We start from the raw sequence: 22,664 nt of genomic DNA on the forward strand, positions 1-22,664 counted from the left end.
ATGTCTGTGTGCTGTGTTATGGTCATGTGCTTGCTCTCTGTGCAGCCCACAATCTCAGCATCTGGTGTGCGAAAAGGTCCTAATTCTCCTGTCACACCATAGGAATTACATCCCATGGTTAAGTCTCCAAATTACAGCTGGCTGTTGCCACTGTCCTCAAGGCAGTTGTCCCACTCAAATCAAGATCTGCTCTGGGCTGTTGACCACATGTCATTGCTCCTTGATGCTTGAAGAATAATACTGGCTTTTCAATCTTTGTATAGTCAACCCATCATCATCCAGTCCCTGACTATAGACATTAGAATAAAAAAGGCCCCTTATATAGCACATGGACAAGTTCAAAATGCAAAATTACAGATTACAGATGCAAAATCTTTCACTAATTCAGAACAGACTCATTTGAGAGGAGCAAGCATGAAAGCCCAGACGCTAACCATGGAAGTGGGTTTCATTTGATGGCCAGATGCTCTTTAGCACCGGAGTGGAAAACCCTCTGCATCAACCCTTTCAAAACTTTATAGGTTTTAAAAAGAGATCATCTCTCCCATTTATCAAATTTCAGGGAAATGAGGCCAAGTTCATCTGATGGGATAATACCCACAGATGGGGAACCAGTCTCAGCACCTACACTATAGTCCTTCAGTACTTAAATATTATACACCGTAGAGCAGATGGAACTGGAACACAACCCACCTGGCTCAGAGGCAGGGGCATTACTACCATCCAAGAACCCGTGTTTTATTTTTTATTTAACTATTTAAAAAAAAAATCAAACTGTTCAGAGATGTTATCAGACACTGTGCCTATGAGAGAATGCAAGTACATAACTGAAGATTAAATGGCAATTTATCTCATTGATTTGTGCAAGTTACCAGTGATGTTTCTCTACATAAGAATGTTGCTGTACGCTGTTGAGTCAAGTGGGCTGTGTTTTGCAAAATTTGTGAACAACATGAATCCAAGTTCTTTTTAGGATTCACAAATATAGTAGCTCATTTGAAAAGTCATCCAAAATTTCATACTTTTATTTTTACAGTTAATGGGTTGATAGTAGAGTTGCCCTGTCACAGGACAAGTAAAAACCAACTTTAAAATGCTGTCCTCTTGAGCAGCAGATTGAAAGTGACTGAAATGCACTGAACCACCCTCACCACACTTGTTTGAGAGAAAAACAAGGTTAAGAGATTTTTGTGGCCTTAAACAAAAACATTGCACAAATCTCTAAACAACTCAAGCATTCACTGGCAGAAGAGCTATTATGTGCCAGCCGGTGACATCACATCTCCATAGCTGTGGCTTACACTGCAAAATCCTTTTGAATATATCCCTCATGGTCAACTGGCACCACATGACGCACACAAATACCTAGTGGCTGTAAAATTTAACTTTGTTATTACTTCTGAATTCCTTCACCTGGTCTAATAATTCCTATCACATTTGGGATCAGTTTCACCTACTTACTCACCTTGATTACAAGAGTATTCTAACTTTTCTAACTAAGATTACCAGAAATCAATGTATTCCAGCTGTCATTCTGCCCTCATGTACTGTCAACAAAAACTTCCACAACCAATTAAAGTTATTCTTTGGATTGTATGTATTATGCATTCATTAAAGTTGAGTTGCATATATCAACTCCTAGAACTAAGCACAAGCTCTGAAGTTGTATTCTCAGGAATGTTTATTCACAAAAATGGATGTATGACCCATATTGTAAGTATTCAGGGGCATTAAATGTTCACTTATTTTAATTGAAAGTTGGATTTTTTTGCCCAAGCAATGCAGCATATTGTTCTTTGCTGTTTTATTTTCCTAAATAAAACATTTGGCTTTAGTGTTGAAACTCCCAATCGACCAATTTCAAGACTGTGACTTGTAGCATCTTTTGCAAATCAGGCAGCCGAAGGCACTTTACAGTCAATGTGTCCATATCAAACTACCAGTGTTACAAATGGACAGATACCTTCACTAAGTCAGTCAGGGATCAACTTTAGAACTCCCACACTATTCTTCACAATAGTGTCATGGGATCTTTACATTCCCAGAGGGCAGTGACAGTTTAATGTCTCATCTGAAAAATGGAGACAGAACAGTGAAGAGGGAGTGAGCGAGCTTCTTAGTTAGAAAAGTGTGAGACATGACATGATTGAAGTGTACAAGATTCTGAATGCTTCTGACAAGGTAGACATGAAAAGGATATTTCCTCCTGCAGGTGAGGGGAGCACTGTTTAAAAGAGAGAGATTGGCCTTTTCCTCGTGTTTCCCACCAAATTCATTATTAGCATACTGAAGGCTGAAGTGACATGAACCCTTTGTAATAACTTTTCAGCACCAAAGCACTCAATACTACATGGAGAATTTTACAGGGACAGCATACACATCTTCAATATAAACGAGGAGCTAAAAACCAATGGATGAGGGAAGAATTATTAAACCCCAAGAAAAATACTAAATTGATGAAATGCACAAATATTAGCATTAAATGGTTTCTCCTTTTTAATTCTTGTGTGGTCTGGAATGGTGGGATTTAGAAGTTTCCAGTTTATTTAAACTCATGATTACTCTTTAAAATTTAGAAAACAAAACACAGCTGCGATCAGGTCACAAGGAAATTTAGTTCCCTGCATGGAAGTGAAGCATTTAACAGCAGCTGCAAGTGAAGAACATGTCAATTCCAAAGGTTCCCTTTTGTTCACAGAGGGAACAGGATAATATCTGTTCAACTGAATAAGTTGATTCATCAAGGGTTTCCTTCTACAAATAAAAAAAGTATAGATGCAAATAGAAGAAATGACCGAAGACCAACACAACATGAGAATGTCTCAGGTAATGAATTTCCCTCTGCTTAGTAAAAAGTAAAAAAAAAAATTATATACATACTGCCCCTCCACATGCTCTCCTATCACCTTTAAAGACAGAGTGGAAGGAATCTGGAAAGAAGATTTAAAAAAAAACAAGCAAAAAAATGTAGAAACAACAGGAACTCAGTTTGTTCATTTTAATATCTTCTCATCCACTTTTAAAACCAGCCATCTCTTTCCAGGTAATCTTTGAAGTTAAAAAGTAAAAAAAAAAAATTATATACATACTGCCCCTCCACATGCTCTCCTGTCACCTTTAAAGACAGAGTGGAAGGAATCTGGAAAGAAGATTTAAAAAAAACAAGCAAAAAAATGTAGAAACAACAGGAACTCAGTTTGTTCATTTTAATATCTTCTCATCCACTTTTAAAACCAGCCATCTCTTTCCAGGTAATCTTTGAAGTTGAAAACATCTTAATGCCTGTGTGAGTTTTTAAAACTCTGGCCAAGTACATTTTGCCACATGGTCTCCCAACAATGAGAAAATAATCTGGTTTTGAAAGTTATCTTTGATTTCAACACCCATGGTGCACTCAAAACCAAAACGAGTGCACAAATTCCAAGTTCACATCCGAAACTAAAATTATTCTCAAATCGGATAGTATTTGAATCTTAAAAAATACACTTTACAATCCTGTTTGGTTTCTTGATATACAGATGTGCACACGTACATTTTCAGTCATTTCACTGATCTGTAGTATTGCAATAGCCAAATAGCCAAACAGATACTCAAGTCTGTGCAATGGATCTCTTACCGTAAGTGTTTTAACTATACACACAAGTTCACAACATCCACCTTAGAAACATACAGGAGTAGGATAAAATTAAAGGATGATGCAATGATTTTGCACATATGCGAATATCATTTTAGACTGAAATCTGAAAAGAATGACAACCCAGCATGTTAAAATGTAAAAGTCTGCGCAAAGGGCAGGGCGGGGAGGGGGGGAAAACAGGACTTGTAACATGGCGTCTGTTCTGACATCTTGGAGGGAAGGGAGAAGAACACACATTGCCCTTATCAAAATTAAATTCCCTGCACCACTGCAAAAGTACATAAGAAGCCAAAAACAATTCACATAGAATCATTCACATTAAGTTGTCAAAATATTGACCGGCTGCAGTTCCTCTTTTTAAACAAAAGCTCAAAACTGATTGAAATGGCAAAAAAAACCCACCAACTCTGCATACAGCCAAGTGCATTTTGATGAAAAGCTCTTGTTCAAAAAAATAAACATTCTTAAATGGTTCTCCTGCTCAGTCCATTGATTTTTTTAAAAAAAAACTATGTTTAGATGGCATCTCTGCATTATCTCCAAAAAACGGACAGGATTAAACACTGAAGGTTAAAAACGGAGTTTCTACTCGTCTGATCCCACAGTTCTCTTCGCTCGCTTACGGGGTGACCTCCGCGGGGAAGTTTTGTCTGTGGAGAAATAAAATTAATCCATAATTAGAACTGCTCTAATTTACAGAGTGCCTACTGATTGAGAAATGCAAACCAAATTTTCCGAAGTGTTTTATAACAATATAACACCTACAACGCAGTGAGACAGACAAAATTCGTCATTTGCCATCTAGGAGGTAAAAAGGTCAGGCAACTAGCTGTATGTCAAAGGACTACAGGCATTTCTCTACATCGCAAAGAGGATTGTTAAATATAGTTAGAGAGGTAACACAAGCACAGGACAAGGTGAGGAGGTAATCCCCCAACAATATACCACAGATGGAATGGAGATTTAATGGACACTGTTGGTGCCATTCTGCATTATACTCTAGCCATCTAACCAACTGAGCTAGTCAACTCTCTTTCATCTACAAGTTGAAAAAGAATTGTAGTGTCACTTTTCATTTCCTGCTGCAGTTTTCGCAGATTTAAAAAGTAATAAACAGGAGGTGAACAGTCTGTTTTCTGCCTCCTGTTACTGACAGTCCAAGCTCTCAAATAAATATGCACTTGTGTAACAATTTTTCCCTTTCCTCATGAAGCTGCACAGCTTTACTGTAGAGACCAATAGAGGGGAGTTTCATTTGTACCTGATGAATTGAACCCTCTTTAAACAAAAATGCTCTTGTTGAATGGGCATCTTAATTTCCAGACTAAATCAGGACCAAACATTTGGAATCTCAGTCATTTCAGAAAATAATTCAATGGTTGTAACACAAAATTTCATTCAGTGCTTGTTCACAGCAAAATGTACTTCAGGTTGCTACGCAGTTATTTCAAAATAAACATTTACAAATGTGATGGTAACAAGCAGATGAAACAAAGAAACCCAATCTTTAAATCAATATACTGTTAGTAGAAAAGTGTGTCAAATGCCCACAGTCAAATATCATGAACCTGAAACATATTTTGGCTCCAACATTTAATTGCTGGAAGATCTGTACCTATGAACAAACAGGTACTGAAATTTGACTGCCATAATTAAGGTTAAAATACTGGATTGCAGTGTGCAAAGATAATGTCAAACCCACAGTATTTAATTAGTACAATTTAGACTTGCTCTTTAAGACTATCCCACTAACAAGTCAACAACATAAGTGGATATGGAGGATTAATTTTCTAACAGTTGCCAATCCTAGATACAACTTTATGGTGACTATAAACTAATTGAAAGTAAAAAAAATTCAAACCAAGGGCTAATAGCTTTAAACATCTGTAGAATTTTAGAATTTGGTACCATACATAATTTTGTTCAACTTTATCTCTTTTGATGCTACGCAAGCATGCTATAGCACTGCCTCCGCACTCCAGTGTATTCAGAAGACCCACAAACATAAACGAGACTGATCTGCATTGAAAATACCACTTTTCATGATCTTAGTGTCCCAAAGTGCTTTATGGCCAACAAATTAGTTTGAAATGTTATTACTATTGTAATGAAGGAAATATTGCAGCTAATTTGCCCACAGTATGTTCCTACAAACAGCAATTTGGTAATGAAGTGATATCTATTCTTAGTGACATTGATTGAAGGGCACATATTGGCTAGGGCATCAGGGAGAACTCCCCTGCTCTTCTGCTATGTTGCACTATAGACTCTGTTTGACACTCACTTGAGGTGAGGAGAGGAAGATTTGGTTTAACTACCTTGTGCAAAAAGGCAACTTGGAAAGCGCAGTATTCCCTCAATACTACACGGTCATGTCAGTCTTGAATTGTGATCAAATCCTGATGTTGGACTTGACCCTTTCTGACTTGGAGAAGTGTCCTACCAACGGAGCTGTACCTGATAGATCAGTGGTACTATTATTGGTTCTGCATGCTTATGCCCCTCATTGTAGGATTAAGTAATATTGCCCAAAGTATGTATCACCCTGTTTTCCACAACGTACAGGAATACCTGAAGATCATGGAAGTGGAAACATTAAAAGTGTCAGCAACCTTACTAAAGAGTGACTTTCCTAATGCATGTTTATATGAATGGAGGAGATCATGCTGAATAAAACTATATACTTTACCATACAGAAAACTGGCATGGCAAGGAGGTACGAAGCAGAAATAATGCATCTCTGATCATATATTACAGATTCCAAGTGCATTTAATTATAGTGTACCCAAAATTTTAACATATACCCCATCCAACACAAATAAAATAGCAGTATTCCAACCTCAATTTTGAGCTTTTAGTAAAATATACAGGAATAGTGGAAACATTTGATCTCACCTCGTCTACTCTGCACTGAAGGCATAAGAAAGGCAAAGCAAAAGATAGCAAATATATTAGAATCAATATCTTGAATATAATTTTCTTTTGAAACACAGACTCTGAAGCATAGATACATAGAAGAGCAGCAAGATGAGTTTCTCAAATTTGGTGGAAGTGCTTCCACTCAAACATGCAGAAAGCCAGCTTTGGTGGTTTCTTTTCATAATTAATAAGCACATGCTAACAGATGCCCAAAGCAGAAGTGACAGCACTTGATAAGCTACTTTGATACATTTCAGGTTTATGTTCAGTAATGCAGCTACCATTTTTTTTTAGGTGTGGTGAGAGGAGTTCCAGATGGATGGAATCTCTTTCACAGCAATACAGTGCTTGGCTGATGTATATTAATCTTAAGTGGGCTGGGAGGGTCAGTCCAGATCCTGCTGTTTTCAAACAAAGATCAACATACTGTGGTTTGTATAGGTTTATAAATATTGGCAAAATTATTTTCAGTGGCATCAATCAAATCAGTGCTGTTTAAAAATTCATTACTTGCTAATGCTGCAATTTCTTAAAAATTGTTAAGTAACAGGAATTAGGTGGGCATGGGAATAAAAATGATAGGGTGTAGAAGGCCTGAACTGCACTTACCGGTAGTTACAAGACAACAAAACAATGTTGCAAGAAATCTATAAATTACTGAATTTTACTAATGTTTTTAAAATGAAGTAGTACAAAAATTTTATACAAAAGAGAGGCTGACAAAAAAAACACTCAGGGCAGCAGTAGCAACAATGCAGCTACAAAAGATTCACCCACATTCAGTCAGCAACATTGTAGTTGCATAAATGAGAGATTCATTTCATGCAAAATATGGCAGATTAGAAGGGGCGCTTAAACAAGCTGCAGTACCAATATAAACACTTGAACAAAACGTATTAGTGATACAAATAGTATACTGCAAAGTATGATGGGAATTCTGCAGCACAATTCAAATTAATTAAAAATTCCCAACCCCTATTAAAAAAAAGGAGAGGAGGGTAATATATATTGCCATTTAGAACATTTTTTCTTCCAAGTTTTATTAGTGGGACTGTCAGTTTATGAAAGTTTCTTCCAAGTCACAATTATATCAGACTCCTACATGGATGCTTTGCATAGATAAAGAAGTTCTCTATACACTTAGCCATTTTACATTTGGTAATTTTAAGAGGTCACTAATCTCGAGTGATAACACCAGAGTCAGTCTCTTATTTATCATAATTTTAAAACTAACACCAACTTAATGGCAAACATCAAACCAATCAAGGCCAGGCAACAAAGCAGTTTTGATGTAGAACCTGGAACTGGAACTCTGTCCACTTTCAGATCTTTCCATAACCTGTATGTTACTTACTGATTTGATTTAAGGTTTCCTGAGGAATCCAACTCATGTCTACATTATTGTGGTTAGATGTACCCATCTCTACTTTGGAAGTTGGTCGCCTTCTCTGATTGGGAAAAGAAAAGAGTTGTTAAAGCCACCAAATGTATTGATGCCACCAGTTTAAAAACTCCTATTATTCACATTAACATTTTAAATTGTCGAACTTGCAGGTTGAAAGCAAGGATACAACTCAAGAATTACCAGTCTGAATGTAAATCATAGTAAGCACGAGGCCTAATTTAAAAAATGGATGGTAAAATCCATTAAAACTTTTTGACGAGCAATAAGAACGCCCAGGGATGACTACGTGGTAGTGAGGCTTGCTGCAGTGCAGAATTAAACAATTACAGTGGTGCAGACTTTCCAATGTGGTCAACTGGGCACAAAGAGATGAACGAGTCAAAGTTTTGGAGGGGGGGGGGGGGAGAAAGATGACAACTGTGCCACTAAACAGCAGGTTCAGCAGCATGACCAAGTGAATGGAATTTCATATCTATCCTGGTTAAATCAGATTAGGATCAGAATCACACTGCAGAAAGAACAATTACTGGCATTGTTTGATGGCTGGAAAAAAGAACCTTAATACTGAAATTATCAACGCTGTTTACTTTAACTTCATACCCAACTGTAAATTGCTTGGTTAACAGTTGAATGTCTGTGTTATCAGAAGCAAGGTGCATTTTCCAAACACTTCAATGTTAAACCTGATGACCACTGTTTTGGAATAATTACCCTCAGGAAAATGTCAAATGTCTGCCTCTGTAGTGTCACAACCCCAACAAATTCAAATTAATTGGTTTGACCAATTAAATTAGCACAAGTACTTCATGAAAAAAAAAGTTTCATTAAAACAATACAAGCTCTAATAAAGTCAAACAATGGATTAATTTATCAAATTATATAAAAGTCTAGGCATGTGGAAAGTTACTTTACAATCTGATGTTCATTACTTTTCCATTACATAGATGGACTCTAACCGGATATAAAAAATTAAACATAATCAAAAGTAGTACCCAAAGTGTTAGTTTTTTGTGGACACTGCACCTGTGCATTGTACCTGAAGTCACGTGCTTAATTAGCCACCGTACAAACATCAAATACATCTCTGGAATACAAACACAGCTACAAGAAATAATATTTTGCAGCTCCACATGCCAAAAAATTCATAGAGATAACAAACTTAAATGTCAGAAATTAAATTCAACGAATTGACGTACTTTTCTAGATTCCAGAAGCTGATGGATACCAACCACAACAAGTAAACCAAGGCCAGTCAGGAACATGTACAGGAAGATTCTAGAAATAAGAGTGTTTAATATTAAAATTCTGTACCTGGATGGAGTGCAGAGTGTTACACAAAAAAAAAGTACATCCATCTGAACAGAATAGAAAAGTAGGCTATTTTATACTTTTAAAAAATCCAAGATATAAAATGAAATGCCAATTTTCCTTTGGCCTCAAAACACATTGCTTCCTCTAGAAATGAAGTTCTGTGATAAGCATTATAATATAAGCACCAGTACATAAGGTTTTACATAAATAGTTAGGCCTGTCGACAGTGAAACTTATACCAACAGACTTTCTTTAAATGACCACAGACTATATGTGCACGATCAGCCAAAGGTTACTGAAAAAGCAGTTAATTGAGGATAACTAACTACTATTGAGAAGGAGCTGTAACCCTACAAACATTTGGAAGAATTGCAAAAAGGTATAGGGAACACAGGACTCATCTGACTATGGGTCCTACTCCACAGTCCTGCCTCCTCCCAATAACTTTAGGGACTTGACTACCAAAGGTGTCAGTCATTCTACTTTGCTTTAACTTCTCTGTGCAAGAAGGTTTCAAACCTCAGAACATGTCAAAACCATTCCCATCTAGGCCTTAAATGGGAAACCCTATGGTATGTTTGTTGAGAAAGTGCTGACTGGTTCGGAGTAATTTCAATATGAATTTTGTTAAGCTATTCAGCTAAATAATACTTAATTGGAGAAAGATTGCCTACATGCTTTAAAGTTCGGCAGATTTTTCCCCCAAGTTATGTAGGAAATCTAACGTACTGTTTGCAAAAGATCAAAATGGTGTAGTAAAAGTGTGAAACGATATGGTCACATATTCGAAGGTGAATTCATTCAGACTTCCTCGAACAAAAACTAAATCATAGATTTCAAGTAGAAACAGATTTATAGTCTGCAGAGATGCAGGCAAGTACTTGCAAATTGAGTAGACTGGACATGTTCAATTGTTACATCGATTGGAATGGTTTATTCAAAAACTTGCTTCACTGATACATTCCAGTATATCTTAAAATATAATCTATACGATGTCACACACCAGGCCAGGTGAGGATGGCAGTTTCCTTCCCTAAAGGACATTAGTGAACCAGATGGGTTTTTCTGAAAATCATTAAATTCTTAATCCCAAATATTTACCAAATTCAAATATTACCAGGGTAGGATTTGAACCTGTGTCCCCAGAACATTATCTGGGATCTGGATTAATAGGGTATTGATAATACCACAAGGCCATTGCCTCACCTATAAGTTTTGTTTTAAAAAGCTGGTCTAAATACGGATGGACACAAACTCATACATGCAACTGAGCAAAAAGGCAGACACACTTTCAGTTAAAAGTAAACATTATTTGTCTAAGCGGACTTATCCATCATTAACACCAGAATGTAAACATGGATCACAATGATTTTGGCCATTTTAACACTTACACACTAAATACCTAGTACTCTCCTACAATGCCCTTTTCAAATTTTAATTAAGTTGTTTAACAATGAAAAAAGCCTTTTGAAGGTCTTCCAGGTTAATCAGTTACAAGATTACTACAAACTGAATGGACTTTGTTCACAAAACCAGAAGTTTTGGGAGCCAAACAAGGATATATCACTTCACCAACACAAGTATTATAGTGCAGGTTTTAGCGTCCTAATTCCAGTCTGCGGTCCAGTACCCAGTCCTTCTGGTTCACCCTTTGGTAGCATCTAGGAGCTCTGTGTCAATCTTTGTTTATTACTTTTTATTAAACTTTGTCCAAGTTGAATACTCAGAATCCTGTTTTTGGCATGCGGTCAGAAAACTGTTCATCCATTAGGTGTGTGATTGACAAGTCAAGAGGAGGTCTTTGCTCAATTGTGAAATTAAGTGGTCATGCATTGAAAATACTTGATATTTTTTTTACGGCTTAAAATACTTCGTCAGGATTTCAGTCACTGACCATCGTACTATAGTCAGTAACGTGCTTTGGATTTTATGGTGGGTTTGAATCACACATGTGATCTCCCAAAGGCCTGGGAAAGGTCCAGACCAAAGGCTGCTGGATTAGGGATGTACAGTCTGAAATTAAATACAATAATTAGTTAGCAATAGAAAACATTCAACCGGATTTTAAAAATCAGTTAAAGTTCTAGTGCAGAAAATAAAAAAGATCATTTCTCAAACACTTACGTTTCTCCGTCAAGCCCATCTTCTCGCTCAGTTATCGTAACCGTCTGGTTGAACACAGCATCACGGTAAATATTACCCTAAAGGGTAGAAAAATGTCATTCATATGCAGCAACCAAATTGCAGACAACATTTTATGGTACTGCCACACAACCCTCCGCAAAATAAAAATTAACTATAAATTGAGGTGGAAGCACTTACAGTGGCATCCCTGTAGTTCAGGTTGATTACTAGTCCAAATGGCCGGCCACCCATTGGTTCAGCAGGGATAAATGAATATTCAAATGTAGCTTGGCGCTGGGACTGTACCAGCGTGTTCAGTTGTAGTGCTGTGAACTGCAATTGAAGACAGACACTTACATTATTCCCCATTTGCGACATTCTCTTGCATTATTCTGCACTACAGGTAAAGGCCATTTGGTCAAGAAGGAACACACATTGGGAAACAGACTTCTGCAGGAAAGTCAGCATCCAGATGGCTGAAGTTTACATAGTCAGCTACATTAGAAGTCTGTTGAAACCAAGACTTGAATGAGCTGCCACAGAATTTAGGAGATTCCACTTTCAACAATTAATAAAATGGGTGAAATGTATGCAAGATCGCTTGACCACCAACCCAATTTGATTTCAGTTAGAAGTTTTCATATCACGTCAGATGCATCTAATTCAGTCAGGAGTCTCATTGAAAAGGTAAAGTGCTTACATTCTGAATGTAGAACTGATAATCCTGAGGATATCGAAACGAGGCATCCAAAGACTCCACAACAAATTCTTCGTTGCCCTTATTGGTAAAACCAACCAAGAATTTCACAATGTTGTTAGCTGGGAAATCTAAAAGACAAGTAAAGTGCTTATTTTAAAGAGAACCTACAATAACCTTTCAAATGCACCCCCATGCAGATTGAAGGGGTGAGAATTTTACAAAGATAAGAATTGCCACGATAGTAAACATGAGCTTAAAAATGCAAATTTGAAAGCAATACATTTTATAATTTAAACAGGTAATTAGGAGTTAAGAATAACCAACATCATTAGCTTAATAATAAACCTACCTTAGTTAAAAAGCTGAATTAAAGAGCAAAACAAAACAGCTAAATTGCATGATCAGCAGCAGATGGGGTGACAACTGGGGCCAAGCTAAGGAGTTAGTGAAATCTTATGCTGAATTTGGATTGCCTTTGGTGGGACACACTCCAAACTGGTTCGGTACAATTTACTCGAAAGTGGGGGTCAGGAGGGAGTTAACATTCTGCCTTTATTTTCCTCCTTACCTCTGTCTCCTTTCCTTATACCACACACACATCCTTCTCTCTCACCCTCCCTATATTATTCTGAACCCTGTATAATTTCAAAATAAAAAAAACCTTGCTTTGCACTCCAAATTTTCACGAGTGCTTTTATCCTGATGTGAAACATTTTGCAATGAAAGTAGCCAAATTTCTTCTTTTCTATGGAGTCTTAAATGCAATTTTATATATTTAAAAAAGAAAAATCACACAATGCAATTTGGTGGCTTAACTTTCACCCCCATGCCACCCCCAATTGACTTTCCTGGCCTGGCCTGACATACAATTCCCCTCCACCACCTGACTCGCAGTACCTTACCAGTGGTGGAACACTCTACTCTTTCCCACCTGAAGTCAGAGGGTCTCTTCCTCCCAGACCCAGGCCTTTTAATAATTTAACCACTGCTGACTTCAACAATTTTCATCTACTTAGAGCCTTTAATGCAATAAGATAACCCAGGGTACTTCACAGGACCACTAAGTGTGACACCAAACCACTTAAGGAGATATTACATTGGAAGGTTAGAAGTCTGATCAAAGAGGTAGTGAAGTGTCTTATCAGGTAAAGCACAGTAGAAAAGCAGAGATACGTAGGGATAGAACTCCAGACCTTGAGACCTAAGCAACTGAAGGTGCAGGCACAAATAGCATAATGATAACTGGGGATGCAAAGGAGGCCACTATTTGAACAGCACAAAAATCAGAAGACTGTGGGGCCAGAGGAGTTTAGAGGACTTGCAATGTGTGTAAAGACGACAGCTTCTTATTTTGATGTGTGGACCAAAATATTTCAAAATCAAGGTCTATGGAAGGAATTACTAACTTTTAAAAACAAGTAAATGTCATTGCACAACGTCAGGTTGTTTTCTTCAAGCAGTAAGGGAATGTGCACACGCTCAGACTAAACTTCAATCAGAAACAGACTGATTAGTTTGGGCAATCAGGACCAGTTGAGGTGGTCAGAGATCATCAGCATGTCAACAATTCTGATTTCATCAGTCCAGGAGCCAACGTTTGTGTGAGACCAGCACAGAGGAAGGAGGTCTCTAGACTACAACAGGCAGCACCTCTTATTCTCCTCTATCTATAGCATATAACCAAAATCTGAAAGATAGCTAGCTATTCTCTCCCACCATTTGCTGTAACTGTTAGTTGCCTCCAACTAGTGACTGAGAAATTGAAAAATTAAGTCAATTACCCCCTTCAAGGAATTGAAAGAACTTGGATATGAAGTTTGATCAGAATGACTAGGAAGCCAAAGGAACACTTCTTCAGATCCCATCGACTAGTGCTTTCGAACTGTGCTCCCAATTTTTTTTCCTCCCCTCATTATACGGATGTTTGTTTGTCTGTACGTGATAGTTGTATCTAAAAAGAGGTTAGAGTTTAACTAGTAGAGTTATATCAATAAATAATATTTTATTTTGCCTGTGGTTAGGATTTATTTGTAATAAACAGTTGCTCGAAACATGATCAGAGTTTTGTGTTCACCCAAGTTGGTACTTTGATCAGAGCTTTAACCCCAGGATTAGTGGGGCCTGAGTATCAGTATAATTTCCAAAGTGGTTGTGACACAACTTAAGACATGGACAATGTTTTGATGGTCAGGTGTTTTTTTTTGTGCATGTGGGATGGTGGTGGCGGCGGTTTGAATGAAGGAGATAAATTAAGAAGATGGGATATCAAAGTCTAAAGATAATATAGGCATGACTGAACATTATAGGAATGAATGAGCTGAGGCAGGGGAGAAGCCAAGCCATAATACAGAGGTGGAAATACAAAGTGTCAGGAGGAAAGTAGGCTGCTCTCTCTTTACAGAAAAATGATTGATAAGGAGTTCATCTTGAAGGTCACCACATTTCAGACATTCAGAACGCAGATCTTTCATGCTGACCTCAGCCAATATAGATGTTGAACCCATGCTATTGATGTCACTCTGCATCACAAACCAATCGCCCAGTGAAATAAGATAATAAGCAGTCTTCATAATAACACAAGCAAGGTCAGAAGTTCATCCCCGAATGAAATGTGATAGCAATGTTGCAAACAGACTGGCTTATGTTTGTTGACAGGGAGAGGAGAGTCAGTGGCTAGGCAGCAGCACTTGTAATAAGAACTGAAAACGAGGGCTTCAGGTTTCCCAATACTTGTGCTCACCCAGTTCTGTGCAGAAAAAAGTTTGATCATTTAATAAATGGTGGGAGTGAGATAGTGGTGAGGAAGATCTGGGTGGCAGTGTACACGTGGTTATTGATGTGGTGTCTTCAGACGTTGTGAAGGTAGGTATTGGAGAAGTAGGATGGGGCCAAGCATCGACTTTTGGCAGACATCAGTAAGAAAATAAATCATTGCAAGTCATTCACTGGCTGCAATATATGGAAAAGGAGGAAGCAGATGGTAGCAGCTACATGATAGCAGAGAGGAGTTGGAGAATGAGTGTATGATTGACCATGTCAAGACTGTAGGCCCAATTGCTTTTATCTTTTCCTTCTGCTTTTAGAACCAAGATGGCAGTGGAGTAGCAGCACTGCACCCTAGCTCCTGGCCTGGAGCTTGCCTGCTTTGTTTTATTTTACTTTGGGTTTTACTTTCTTCCCTACTCTTTGTAGGCCATTTTGGCAGAGCGAGAGCAGGCTAAGCCTCCCGAGTATGTGCAGCAGCAAGAGAGGCTCCTTGGGGAAAGCGAGCCCTCAAACAGCTCATGATGGCAAGTGCTGGCTCCATGGTGAGAGATGGCACCACAGCAACTTCAATGTTGGTCGGCTCATAGCAATCTTCATGGTGTCAGAGATGGCAAGGCAGCCTCTGCGGTTGGCATCGGAATTGGGACGTGGTACTCCTAGCGGATCAGTGGGAGCGGCATTTTCATTGGCAGAGGCGTAGTAGGCCTGGTGTGGCACTCCTAGCAGCAGCCCCAGAATGGGACTGCTGGAACGGACTGTGATGTGGGGTGACTGGTGTGCCCAGAGCATGCACCGGAGCCCCCCACCGCTCCCCACCCCACGCCCCCATCCGATGTCAAATGGAGTACAAGGGAGTAAGAACTATTTGTTGTTGTATTCTAGTTGTATTTTAATATCTCCTGCAACTCAAAATGGCACCACAGCATGGCGAGATACTACACTTTTCACTGTATTTATTAAATACAAGTGATAATAAATCATTCAACTTCATCCTGGCTCTATACTTGCAGTAAACAGTCAATTCTAATTTCTTCCAGTTCTAATGAAAAGGCACCAAAATGAAATAGTAATACTCTGCATCTAGGGCAGCTTGGGATGGGTAATAAATGGTGGCAAGTCAGCAACGCCCACATTCCACAACGAAAAACTATTAATTCCTGACCAGTCGAGTGTTTCCACCATTTTCTGGTTATATTTAAGCGCTTTAGAAGTACAGGCACTGTTGCAATTAAAAAAAACTGGCAGCTAACTTTTGCACAGCAAGGTCCCACAAGCAATGATCAAGTAACCAGTTTACATGACACTGTATAAACAATGTTGAAACTTTATTGCTGGAACAGCACAGCAGGTCAGGCAGCATCCAGGGAACAGGAGAGCACAGGCCCTTCTTCAGGAAAGTTTCAACTTTGATCTCCAGCATCTGCAGACCTCACTTTCTCCACTGTATAAACAATGGCAACAGCCAAGTACCAGGAGAAATCCTCACTCTTCTTTAAACCATGCTGTTGGATCTTTTATGTTCATGTGGATGAGCAGGTAAGGTTTTCATTGAACCCCTTATCCAAAAAGGGAGTAACTGTGTACTCCAAACACTGATGGAGGATAAGCTCAGATTTTGTTCTGAGTCTTTGGAAGGAAGTTAAGCCTGCAACGTTCTGACTAGAGTGGCTCTAAGTTATCACAGAGGACTTAGATAGTGAAACAGAATCCAAAGGATTGTGCAGAACTCTGATGTATTTAAGACAGAAAAGAATTTAAGCGATTTAGCAGAGCCAGTCACTTCTCTGCATTCCAGCCAAGGAATATTGAACAGCAAGAGTTTAAAAAAACTTGTAAAATAGATGTGAAGCTAAAAGAACAAGGACAGTCAACTTAACAGTGCAATCAACGTGATATCTATTGAATATGTAAACTGATCAATACTATACTTTGGCATTTGTAGATTAGATGGCTTAATGTATCTTATGCTTGCAACTGTTTTCCCTACCTTCTCCCTTCACAAACAGAATCGTTGTGTCAGCATTGGGAGAAGCTTTGGGTTCTCCAGATGTCAAGTCATCTTCTTCCTCCTCCTCCTCCTCTTCTTTCTCGTCTTCCATCTGCATTGGCAAACAAGATCACATTATCACAACTCAGAAAAGCTACCAAAAATAAAGAGATTCGTTGTAGCTCTTGAAACTGCCCAACAACGTGCATGTTTTCTCTGTCAAGAACATCCTCAGACAATGAACGATGGGTACCTGACCTATTCTACTTGAATGAAGGTTTAATTTTTTTTCTAAGCAATTTGATCGGAGACATTATTAAATGGCTCTCGTGCAGGTGGGTCTTGGGATTCAGACTGTCTGGATGAGAAGTGGGGCCACTACCACTGCATCATGAGAATCCTGAATTAAGTTACAGTATCAAATACTGAAATGGCAAACACCTGTTAAATAGAAACAAGCTCACAATTATGCTAGAAATCCAAGAAAATTTTGCATGTTTCAATAGATTAAACTTTAAATTATGACCAAAAATTAACATCTTAAATTCTTAAACGAGTTAGATTAAATCCAAAGCAGGTGGGTGTAAATTGAAATGACAAAAGCAAAGAAAAATGAGATATGAGTACATGGTAAAAGGCGTTTAAGTTAATTGTGAACATGCACACATTAATATCCACGGTCAATTTTTTAAGAGAACCTGTTCTCTGGAACGTTAAATAAAAATGCAATCCATTGTGAAATCACTATACACAACTAAAACTTAAATCCACGTCTTCAATCATAACCATACAAGAGACTATGGCAATGATGAAAACATATGATCAGAAATGCTGTGAATGTGAAGTGCTTGCCGTTTTACATCAGGCCAGAACTGAAAAACTCACAATGTCTGTTGGCTCATCCTCTTCTATTTCTGCTTCATCATCTTCATCTTCCACGACAGAATCATCAATACCTTCCTCATCCTCTGTTGGATCATCTGCAGCAACAAGTCTTGCTCCTGTTGATCCCAAACAAAAATGTATATTACTTCCATGAAAGACTGAAATTTTGAAGAGGAGAAAGATATTTTAAATTTCAAATATTGCTCCACTTGCAGGTGCACTTTTCTTCATTTCCTTAGCACCGTGCTGTCTGCTTGCGTGGACTTATGCAACTTTACTTCTGTCAGCATTTATTCTTAGATCAATCCAAGCAATGACAGTCAATCCTATATTTTTAAACAAGCGCATTCAATGGATCGCTTCCATCATGGCATTTGCTGTGACTCAAGGATCAACAGCTGAAAATAAGTTATGCAAGTGTAAGAAATTAAAGGCAGACCACACTAAAGTTTAGTTCTTTCTTTTCCCCAGTCACTGAACAAGATTTTTGATTCCCTTTGAATTTCCGATTAGCTTTCAGTCCAGCCCAGCTCGGCATAACCATTTGTTGAATTCTAGAATTAAGTTAATGCCACTGGACTAGTAATTCAGATACCTGGGCTAACACTGAGAACAGTGGCTCCAATCCCATTATAGCAGCAGGAATTTTAACCAAATTAAGAAGTCTGGAATCGAAAGCTAGACTCAGTCCTGGTGATTACGAGACTACCTTCTTCTGGATTAGTGGTGCTGGAAGAGCACAGCAGTTCAGGCAGCATCCAAGGAGCAGCAAAATCGACTTCGCTGCTCCTTGGATGCTGCCTGAACTGCTGTGCTCTTCCAGCACCACTAATCCAGAATCTGGTTTCCAGCATCTGCAGTCATTGTTTTTACACCATTACGAAACTACCGTTCACTGTTGTGAAAACCCGCTTGGTTCACTGTTGTCCTCAGGGGAGAAAATCTACTGTTCTTACCCAGTCTGACCTACATGTGACTCCAGATTAATAGAAATGCCATTGACTCTCAAGTGCCCTGTGAAATGGCCAGAAAACTACACCTAGCTGGAGGACAATTAGACATTGGCAAATCAGACCTTATGAGAGGATATTTTTTTAAAAAATGCTTTTCAAGTGAACCAGGAAAACAGGTAAGACTTGATTCAGTAACTAGGCAATTCAGGCACTGTGGGTTAGAGGCTTGGAAAAGAAATATAAGGTGAACTTGCACGACAATTAAGATTTCATATACAAACCAGAAGCGTTCCATTTTGAACCTGGACTAGTTTGCACAATTAGTGCAGTTTGAGTGCCAACATCAGAGTTACAAACCCAAAAATATATAACTGCATATGGGAACGTTTTACCAAAGGATGAGCTTTAATGCAAGAGACTAGATTGATTTAGTAAATCTGTTTTCCATTACTATCTGCAGAAAAGAAACCAGAGATATTTCGTCTTCAAATCAGTGGCGACTGGAGAATGTTTTGAAGTACCACCAGCTGAAAGTCAAAGCTCAAGCTTGCCTCAAGTGTTTGACATGTCTGTGATCAGCTTTACCACCCCTTACAAAAGGCAGCAAAATGTTTAGATAAGGCATAATGCAAATGCCATTGGAATTGGAGAATTAAACATTTCTTTTTCAAGAAAAAAGATTCCCAAAACATTGGTACTCATTCCTCCTAAATCAAAACTCCCAAATTAAAAAAAGGCCCAGATCTTGTGGCTTGCAATCATCAGTAATTCTCTCAAAATGATTAACACTGAGACCAGAAATTTGTTGTGATAAGCTTTTCAAGTGGGCACCCTATCTTCCATCACGCCATCAGACAGTGATCAAATGAAAATTCAAACTGATTATAATTCTCCCTTTTACATCAGCCCTGTTCCAAAAACCTCAACAATTACAACTATACCTTGTTGAGAGAGTGCTTTTAATGGAGTACAAAGTTCATAATTCTAGCTGAACAGCCTTACTGGCCAAGAAATTAGGTAGAACAGACAGCCTTGGAATCAGTATCACTTCCTGACACAGTAATGACTGAGACTGCTTCACAGGGCACTATTTAAAACATTAGCGATGATACGAAGTGCAGAGATATCATTAAATTCAAAAGGGCAGAGAAACAGATTGGATGGGAAAAATGGCATGTGAAATTTAATGCAGAGATGTGTTAAGTGATATTTTGGAAAAATATGGAGAGACAGCACAAAGAGAAGAATTATAAAGGGGACGGAGGAACATAAACACCTGGAAGTATTAGTTCAGTTCATTGAAGGAGAAGGGCATTTGAAAAAAATCAGTTAATAAAACATATCCTGCACTTCATATACAGGGCAGAGGGTACAAAAGCAGATTCAAATGTTGGAGCTAACTAGAGGCTGAATAGTCTACTCCTGCTCTGACATGTACATAATGCTGATAACATTTGTATATAATATGAAAATATAATGTTAAACAATGAAGCAGTCCATAATGATGAAAGATTTTATGCGCACCTAGTCCATTTCAAACACCCTTGCTCAGCTAAGACCAAAGCAGCAAAATATTCCCTCATTATATTCCACCCAAGGAACATGTAGCCACAACATATGCTCCAATAGACATGCTCAGTTACACAAGCTTCCAGTCACAATCTGGAGTCTCTGTCGAGGAATTATCCCAATAGTTAGCTTATAAGCTTGTAATAAGAACATTTGACAAGATGCCTCAACTTGCATGCAGCACATAAAACTCGGCAATTGTGTTTGCACAGGATTGAAATTTTGAATTGAGGGGAAAAGAAGAATGCAAGCATCCATAGATATAAAAGTTGCTGAAATGGTTAATGTATACAGAATCAAGAATTTAAATTACAGAGTTTAACAATTTTTCTCTTTAAAAATGTGAAGGCATGCAGATAAATAAAAGTCAATAATTGAGGTTAACATCAGAAGCCTCTATTTTGTTCAATGGTGCACCAAAGTAAAAGACTAAAAGGGAAACAATTAATATATTATGCTAAGAGCACTTTAATTATGTGAATAACCGATTATTGAAAGCATATTAAAGTCTGAGAGAATATGGTCTCATTAGTTTATCAAGATTGAAAAATTGTTACAAGTAGACTTGAGCTACTATAGCAAAAGCAGATGCAATGCAACAGGGTGTCAGTCAGCCAGCATTTCTTCAGAATATGTACCAATGCTTGGGTACTACTTTGGTGTCATCAATGATGTACGAAATGGAGAAAGAAATAAACTTTCAGGGTTTAATTGATTAAGCTAGAGAATGGGACTGATTGGATTGTTCTACACAGTTGGCTTGGAGTTGTTGACCGAATGGACTCCTTTCTGCATGGCCATGACTATGACCACATGTTCTTCATGAGAACCAAAAGGATATACCAACAACTCAATCACCATGGCGATGTGAAAACATTATACTGCACTTAGATGGAGATGCAGATTCACCATTCTCGAGAACCCAACTTCCCATTACCTTGACCTAAATGGGCAATTTAAAGCACAATTACTAAAATCCCAGCATTCTTAACACTTTTCTGGGATTTGGGGGAGGGAATATCTATTGTTAGCACAAAGGCTGCTGTGATTGTTTTCAAGTGTAAACACCTCATACCTTTCCAAATGGAGTTCCTTTAAGAAATAAAAACAGGAGTAGCCTTTGGGCCCTTCAAGTCTGCATCACATTCAATAGCATCATGGCTAACTCCTAAAAGGGCTCTTCTGGGAAAGACGTGCAGCAGATAACATATAGCTACCATTAATGGGTTAAAAAGTCTATGAACTCACTACCTTGTTGACATTACCTTTTGAACGATACAAGTTTGAGAAAACTGAACAATTACTCTGGAAAAGTGAAATCAAAAAAGCCTCCAGTGCATAGCTCAGATTTTTTTGAGAACTGTTAGATCTATTAACTGGTGAAAATTTTGGAGAAACTCAGCAGGTCTGTTGATATCAGTGGAGAGCACAAAGTTTCAAGTCTGATGAAACCTTTTTCAGCTATTAACTAAACCATACCATCATTCAATAAAAGATAACACCTAAAAATTCCAATTCAGCCTATTCTGTTTTTAAAAAAAAGGCAGCCAAAGTCACCATTGCAATAAAGCAATGACAAACATTAGTTGCAGAAATATAATTTGAAAGGCCAGTAGGAGAGAACATAGCCACTCTAACACTGAAAAAGGGGAAAAAAAGTGTAAAAGTTGAATGACAAACCACAGAGGATGAGAAAAGACAGACCCCTGAGGATGGGAGTCAATGAAAGGGGATGAGACAACGCTCTTGGCCAAAGGAGACCAGCTCCTTTAGAGGAACATGTGAAAAGTCAGCACTGACACGTCAGCTCTAAAGCTGGCAGAGCTGCACCTACCCCATCCCCCCAAAACACACACAGACACACACACAGTTAAAACCCGGAGTTAGACAGGAGATTAAACAAACCACCCTCCCCCCTGTGTGGGGAAGGCAGCGAGGCCCGCTCCCCGGACGGTTAAAAGCCGAGCCTGCAGCCGGTGACTGAGGGGCCGGGCCGGGCCAGCTCTGCCCCTCCCCCCCCCGGCCGCCGTGTACCACACACACACACACCGGGGCCGCCTCGGTACCGTTCACGGCTCTTACCGGGGCCGCCTTGCTGGAAAAGGCAGAGGGGGGAGGCCAGCAGCAACAAGAGCAGGAGGTTGTGGAGCCTGCCCATGGCTGAGAGGAAGGAAGCGGCCCTCTGTCTCTCACGGATCCTCACTCACTCGCTCGCTCACGGTCCGCCTCAGAATGGCGTCTGTCTCCATCCGGGCACCGCGGGACAGGGGTGAAAGGTCAGGCCCCGCCCACCCGCTGGTCGACGACCTCCACACCCACCCGCCGCTCATTTATATATATATTTTTAAAGAAATCATTTGATTAGTAAACGCCGACAATATTATTAAAACGGTTATTAAAATTTCCAA

At 38.8% G+C, this 22,664-nt stretch overlaps 1 protein-coding gene across 2 annotated transcripts; it reads right to left on the reverse strand.

Annotated features, from left to right (window-relative positions):
• Positions 1–3,192: 3,192 nt before the first annotated feature.
• ssr1 (signal sequence receptor, alpha) lies at positions 3,193–22,530 on the reverse strand. Of its 2 annotated transcripts, XM_043719520.1 has the most exons (10): positions 22,339–22,530; positions 17,735–17,850; positions 16,850–16,961; positions 12,097–12,224; positions 11,595–11,729; positions 11,397–11,473; positions 9,158–9,236; positions 7,911–8,004; positions 6,533–6,547; positions 3,193–4,287 (listed from the first exon to the last, which is right to left on the reverse strand). In XM_043719520.1, the coding sequence occupies exons 1-10, from the start codon at positions 22,412–22,414 to the stop codon at positions 4,223–4,225; spliced, it is 897 nt and encodes a 298-aa protein (XP_043575455.1). In that variant the 5' UTR covers positions 22,415–22,530; the 3' UTR covers positions 3,193–4,222. The 2 variants fall into 2 exon arrangements, with proteins under 2 accessions (XP_043575455.1, XP_043575457.1); XM_043719522.1 differs by lacking the exon at positions 6,533–6,547 and having other exon boundaries at positions 22,339–22,528.
• Positions 22,531–22,664: the final 134 nt, after the last annotated feature.

The sequence above is a fragment of the Chiloscyllium plagiosum genome, chromosome 29 (assembly GCF_004010195.1).
Source record: "Chiloscyllium plagiosum isolate BGI_BamShark_2017 chromosome 29, ASM401019v2, whole genome shotgun sequence".
In the NCBI taxonomy this organism is placed as follows: domain Eukaryota; kingdom Metazoa; phylum Chordata; class Chondrichthyes; order Orectolobiformes; family Hemiscylliidae; genus Chiloscyllium; species Chiloscyllium plagiosum.

What these genes read in the sequence shown, in the direction of transcription:
- ssr1 (XM_043719520.1), bottom strand. Translation starts at nt 22,414, where the DNA reads ATGGGCAGGCTCCACAACCTCCTGCTCTTGTTGCTGCTGGCCTCCCCC. An exon ending in TCTGTTTGTGAAGGGAGAAG is followed by an intron (nt 12,225 to 16,849) that starts GTAGGGAAAACA and finishes CTTGTCTTTTAG; the next exon opens with ATTTCCCAGCTAACAACATT. An exon ending in GATGGGCTTGACGGAGAAAC is followed by an intron (nt 9,237 to 11,396) that starts GTAAGTGTTTGA and finishes TCTTATTTCTAG; the next exon opens with AATCTTCCTGTACATGTTCC.